The 6,427-nt window shown below is 32.4% G+C and overlaps 1 protein-coding gene and 1 long non-coding RNA gene across 2 annotated transcripts; one reads left to right on the top strand and one right to left on the bottom strand.

Moving 5' to 3' along the window:
• On the bottom strand, positions 1 to 678 carry LOC131638677 (uncharacterized). Its single transcript, XM_058909236.1, has one exon. It carries the CDS (start codon positions 676 to 678, stop codon positions 1 to 3), a length of 678 nt encoding a protein of 225 aa, XP_058765219.1.
• A 4,143-nt stretch (positions 679 to 4,821) lies between these two features.
• Positions 4,822 to 5,374, top strand: LOC131638680 (uncharacterized). Its single transcript, XR_009294743.1, has 2 exons — positions 4,822 to 4,971; positions 5,079 to 5,374. It is a non-coding gene; the product is annotated as an uncharacterized LOC131638680 (long non-coding RNA).
• Positions 5,375 to 6,427: the final 1,053 nt, after the last annotated feature.

Here is a 6,427-nt window from a genome sequence, read left to right as displayed (position 1 = left end):
TCAATGACCTTTTCCTCCACAACGATAGCAAATATTTTCATTTGTTTTGCTACTCTGACCCTCTTTTTCATTCTTTTCAACATTTTTCCACTTCGGGTGGAAATATGTGTTTTTATGATTCCCATTGCGACCACGATCAAAACCAAGACCATGAGCATAATTACGACCACGACCACGACCACGTGCGTATGCACGACCGCGACCACGATTTTTCCTATAGTGGTCGTGCCTTGCCACATTCACTTCTGGGAATGGAGTTGTACCAGTGGGACAGGCCTCGTGATTTTTCATCAATAGTTCATTATTTTGCTCAGCCACAAGAAGACAAGATATTAGGTCAGAATATTTAATAAACCCCTTTTCTCGATACTGCTGCTGCAGGAGCACATTGGATGCATGAAAAGTGGAAAATGTTTTTTCTAGCATATCTTCATCAGTTACTTTTTCTCCACATAATAATAACTTAGAAGTTATTCTAAACATTGCAGAATTATAATCACTTACACTTTTAAAATCCTGCAAACGTAAATGCATCCATTCATATCGAGCTTTTGGTAGGATAACCGTTTTTTGATGATCATATCTATCTTTAAAATTTTTCCACAAGACATGTGGGTCAGTTACGGTAAGATAATCATTTTTAAGATCCTCGTGAAGGTGACGACGAAGGAATATCATGGCTTTTGCCTTTTGTTGATCAGATGATTTAGTTCCTTCTTTAATAGTGTCACTGTGACCTTATGCGCTTAAATGAATTTGGGCGTCTAGGGCCCATGTCAAATAGTTCTTTCTCGAAATATCAAGAGCCCCAAAATCCAATTTTGTAAGATTTGACATACTTAGTAGTTCTGAGAGCGTCGTGCTGATAACGTGTTATAAACTAATTGAAACTATATAGAGATTAAAAGATAGGAAGAGAAGAGAACAAGCAACATAGTATTATATTCTTCTCAAGGGTGAACTTTACATTGTAACATGAGTCTTATTTATAGGACCCAAGGAAGGTAGAAAATTAAGTACATTAAAGTGGAATAGGAAGATGAAGAATAAGAAGAGGGATGGACATCCACTAGTATAAATGTTTATAACAGTTTACATTATAGTTATTTTTCTTCTCATATCTTTGTGACCGATGGTATGCTCATTTTTTTTAACTAATATTTTATTTTACCTTATTCACAAGTTTCCATTCCATATTATTAACATTTATTTTTTCTTTTATTTTTTGACATTTCAGGAGCTATTTGTGAAGAGGATAAAGTTTTCCCTAGAACTGTTTGTCTTCCAAATGAAGTTTCAAAGTGTGTAAGGATGATTTGTCATTGCGTGGTAGGATAGAAAAAGTGTTTGAAAAATATTTTTATGTATTTTTATTCTGAAATTACGTTTGTATTTAAAATTATAATGGTGGTATTATTATAATTTCTCTTATAGTTTAATTTTTGTTTGTGACGTCGTTAATTTTATTTTTTACTCAAAAATATACTATTGCATTATACAAGTATTAGTAAAAAACTCGTGTGATTTTAAAAAAGTCGTGCTATTGCACGAGTCCCGTCTAGATTCAGATTACACGCTTTTCACTCTCATTTGTCAAGTTTGAATTTGAAATTCTGGTATGACAGACTCAGGATGTTACTCATGATGTCAATACATCTGATCTGTTATCAGTTTAGTAAAGGCAGAACAGAAAGATCCCCAATTTTTTATTACCCCTAAGAAGACGGAGTCCATTGAGTACTGGGATCGTGTTAGTTTAGTCAACATAACCAGATTGTCAACTTTATTGGTTCTGTAATTGGACAAGCTATCAAACCTAAACCTGATGTTATACATGATGTTACAACATCCAAGACAACACAAACAATACAATGCAGAAGATAAATAACACAGTGAATTGTTAACCTAATTCAGTTTAACTACCTACTATGGGGGCTATCAAGCCAGGAAGAAGATTTCACTATCAGTAGTACTATTTTATGTAAACAACCTCTGATTTACAGATAAACAACCTCTAGTTTACCTAGTCACTACCCAATGCAACCTTTATCTTAGAACTCCATCTAAGACAAGAGAACCTCTGCTCGCTCCCTAGTGATACCTAACTGCTACAAATTCTGCAACAACTATTTAAACAATTAACAATACACACTAACTTGATCTTGCTTCACAACTTCAATCAAGAACATAATACTCAACTCTTACCTACAGGTTTCGAGTGAGAACAATAACTTCTCTTACCTACAGGTTTCGAGAAGGACATAGCCGCCATCCCACAACCTGGGTGGTCTACCTATAGAAATCCTAATGACTACATCTTTTCTAAACACGGTTTTCTATATTAAAACTAGGTTAGAAAGGTTTCTATTTATAACGTATTCCCAATTGGACTTGGGCTTACAAATTGCAGCACTATTGGCTGTTACAAATATGCAGATATCTTCTGCAAAAAGAAAGGCCTTCAATCACAAGTTTCCTAATTTATCTCCTAAATTAGAAATTGTTGAATCTTCAATTCTCTGATTTGATTCTTCAATATTCTGAGTTGATTCTATTGACCTTTAAATCTGCGCCACATATGATTACATAATATTCCATAGAATATTCTATATCTGTTGAGTATTATACTGAATCTTCATTCCAGTTCTATAGGCGTGATGTTATGAGTTGATGTCATGACATTCCGTATAACCTCTTGTTTGTACCTGTTTTGTTCTTTTATATTTGCAAGACTTATACATTGTATTACATTTTGCTGCTATTATATTTTAGCCAAACATAGATGCCAATCAGCCAATAAAAACATCAACAATCTCCCCCTTTGGCTTATTTTGGCTAAAACTATACATACATTAAAATGCAGCAAAACATAAAAGCTTCAACTTTCAAGACAACAAAGAAGAACAAATTTTTACATTCTCAGAATTGGGCTCTTCTGTTCTTCAAGTTTTGAACCACATCATAACATCTTTAGGTCCATACTGTGTCTACAAAATCCTTTGTTTCTTTTGATAGTAGTGGACTTTAGAAGACGTTTGGATAACTCTCCCCCTTTTTAGCCATAATATAAAAAAGAAGATCAATGTCATAACACCCAGTTGAACATCACCACCAACTTCCTCTGTGAAGTACACACACTGTGGTGTACATGAGGAAGAAGACAGGGGAGGAATCTCTTACTTCCTGTAACTCAGAACACAGATAACAAAATCCTTTTAGTAGGTATGACCATACAGGGAACGAACACTTTTTGGATGTCTCACACAAGAATTCATGATAGAAACACACAGTATCCCCAACCCTCTTATCTCTTGTTCTGGACAAAATTTGGCATAGTAACCCATGACAATACCAAACCCAGACACAACCTATTTGGAGACAAATGAAACTCATACTGATCGGATATTAATCGAGATATGCTGAGACTGAAGAGCAGAGATGATACTATTATGTAGCCACTTGAATTCTTATAAATTAACGCTGGTCTTGGTCTTGGTCCATGGTCAAAGACGAAATTAGAAAACATTCCCAAAAGCAATTACTTTTTCTAGGTCGATTTTTGACAGTTTGTTCTGAAGGAGTTATCTTTTAAAACCAACGCATGCATAGTCAGCAATTACACTTTACACCGTCCATTGATGTGTATAGATAGTATCAAGAAAAATTTCTAGTTTGACTCAGCAGATACTATGTATTTAAACATGTCATGACATCCTGTCAGACATTGTCACCTTTTATATGCACACAAGCCAAGCTTCTTCAACTACCCTTGAGAGAACTATCCAAATAAATGATCGCCAAAAAACTAATAACTGCCCCTATTAACCATAGATGCTCTTCACACCCTCCTGAGGAATCTGACAAGACACGTAAGCTCCTCACATTTAGATCAACCCATCTTCCCTTGATATGATCAAACAATGTAGGTGATCACTTGGCCTTAAACTTTTGTTCAGACATTCATCAGCATTAGTTGAAGACTTTCCCATGATAGTAGTAACGTATTGCCAGAACATACCACTAACACCTAGATTGGAATCTACCCATTCTCATCCACATTATGTCAAAACTGCCACTCTAGACAATAATGTTGCTTTTTCAACCTTCATACATACAGTCAACTGATGCACACGAGGAAGAAAATACACTCCATTCTCCCTCAAATTCTATAATTCCAAATAAAATAAACATACCATTTTCTATAATAGAAAGTTGTTTTTACGTAGTCAAGTATTTAAATAAATTTATATAAAGTACTAAGGACGACATAAGAAATTTTTAGTATACTAATTTACAATAAATTGATTTGATTTAAATCTTTAAAAATTTATGACATGAATTCTAAATTTTTTTTTTCAAGAACATGACTTGTTAATAAATCTCATTGAATTCTACTCCAAATTTCATCTTATATGCCAAAACAGGGTCACATTCTATTTCCCACAACTAATTTACTTTATTTTTTATTTAAAAAAAAAAACCTTTTGTTAAACGTATACAATTTTTAAATATATTACTTGACTAATATGATGCCCTGAAAATTTTAATTAATAAATAAATATATGTTTACATATTTTTATGCATTATTCCTACATCTAGTTTTGTTATCATTGAATATTAAGTTTTTATTTGTAACTTTTCTCATATCCATCATAAAAAGATAAACTATAAATAAATCGTAAAATTAAAAGATTAGTAAAAATAAAAATAATTACTAATGACCATCAATATTTTTATATTTGATTTTAAATAAGGTCAAGTAATCAAGTCGAAGAGCTTTAAAGACATATAACACATAAATTTACCTAGAAGACATTTCAAAGTAATTTTAATTTAAAAATCAGATTTTTCATTCTATAAAAGTAATCGTAGAATTTTGTATCCTCATTCAAGAGAAAACAATGTCTGGAATTTTAAAATTTGTTTATATTATGGTTATTTTTCTTTTCATATGTATCGATCTGATGGATGGTATGTTTATTTATTTTTTAAATATAATTTTTATTTTACCTTATTCACAAGTTTTCATTCCATATTATAAGAATTCATTTTTTTTCTTTTATTTTTTGACATCGCAGGAGCTTATTTAGCTAATTTTTGCGATGAGGATAAAGATTGCCCTAAAACTATTTGTCTTCCAAATGAAGTCACAAAATGTGTAAGGATGATTTGTCATTGTGTGGATGGATAGAAAAGTTGTTTGAAAAATAATTTTATGTGTTTTTTAAGATTATGTTTGTATTTAAAGTTATAATTTCTCTCACAGTTTAATCAAATGTATATTATAATATGGGTCATGCTAACGGGTGCCCCAGGGGCACTGGTTAAGCATTTCAAATTAAGAAAATATTTTAGATTCAATGCATTGAATACACCTAATCTTCTTTAAAATAGCTAGTTATTTATATTTTCAGTTCATTTAATACATATATTTTAGGTAAAAACATATCTTTTTACTTTATTAAATAATGTTCAACTTACCTTTTTAATCTCTTAACCAGTGCCCCTGGGGCACTCGTTAGCATTACCCTTATAATATTATACAAGTATTGTAACACTAGCTCATCCTTTAAAGTTATGAACAATGTTATTACACACTTAAAAGCCTATTTACTAATCATGAGCTATAGCTCATGTCACATAAATAACATTAATGTTTGAGTGAATCATATAGACAATTAAGTTGTGTTAGATTTTTTTTACAAGTAATTTAACGGCTTAAATTCACCTTGCATGTTTTTTCTTCTTTTGAAACAAGTATTTTATAAAAAGAGTACTAGGGGTACTCTTTCCATTACAAAAGAGAGATTCCACACCTACTGTACCTTATTTTAAACATGAAATAGGATTCTTACAAAACTCGTAAAAGTTATATTTGAAATGAGTAATATCTCCTACAAAAGACCACTTCCATGCTAACAAATTGATCAACCAAATTAAATCCTCTACGTTGAAACAAGCTCTATTAAACAAAATATCAGTCCTGAGCTTCCAAATACTCCAAACAACAGTCAACCAAATAACACCTTCCTCCAGTTTATTAACCCTCCCACCTCCCTTGTTGAAACCGATTCATCTCCACTTTCTACCAAACAACTCAATCAATTTACACCAAAAAAACTATGGTCCAAACGCTTCTCTTCTTGAAAACAGAAATTACAAGAGAGTTTGAGAGGAGAATTAAGGATACCTCTCTTACGCAATTGATCCTTACTTTAAATTCTATGATGGAAACACCTACGCCTGAAAGCTCTAACTTTGAAAGAAGCCTGAACTTTCCAAAGAAGAAGAAAAAATCAGACTTTGCCTCATTGAAATCTCCCAGAACGCTGATCAGCTGCAAGAAGCTCTAAGCTATACTAATTGTGTAGCCATAAGCCAGGTCCGACTTCCACACAACTCTGTCTAAGGCTTCAATAGCCAGACC

Source organism: Vicia villosa, unplaced genomic scaffold (genome assembly GCF_029867415.1).
Source record: "Vicia villosa cultivar HV-30 ecotype Madison, WI unplaced genomic scaffold, Vvil1.0 ctg.002370F_1_1, whole genome shotgun sequence".
In the NCBI taxonomy this organism is placed as follows: domain Eukaryota; kingdom Viridiplantae; phylum Streptophyta; class Magnoliopsida; order Fabales; family Fabaceae; genus Vicia; species Vicia villosa.
The sequence above is the reverse complement of the archived record's forward strand: the minus strand, read 5'-3'. Positions and strand labels throughout refer to the sequence as shown.

Bases quoted from the DNA above. Each gene is read 5' to 3' on its own strand.
- LOC131638677 (XM_058909236.1), bottom strand. From the start codon at position 678: ATGATATTCCTTCGTCGTCACCTTCACGAGGATCTTAAAAATGATTAT.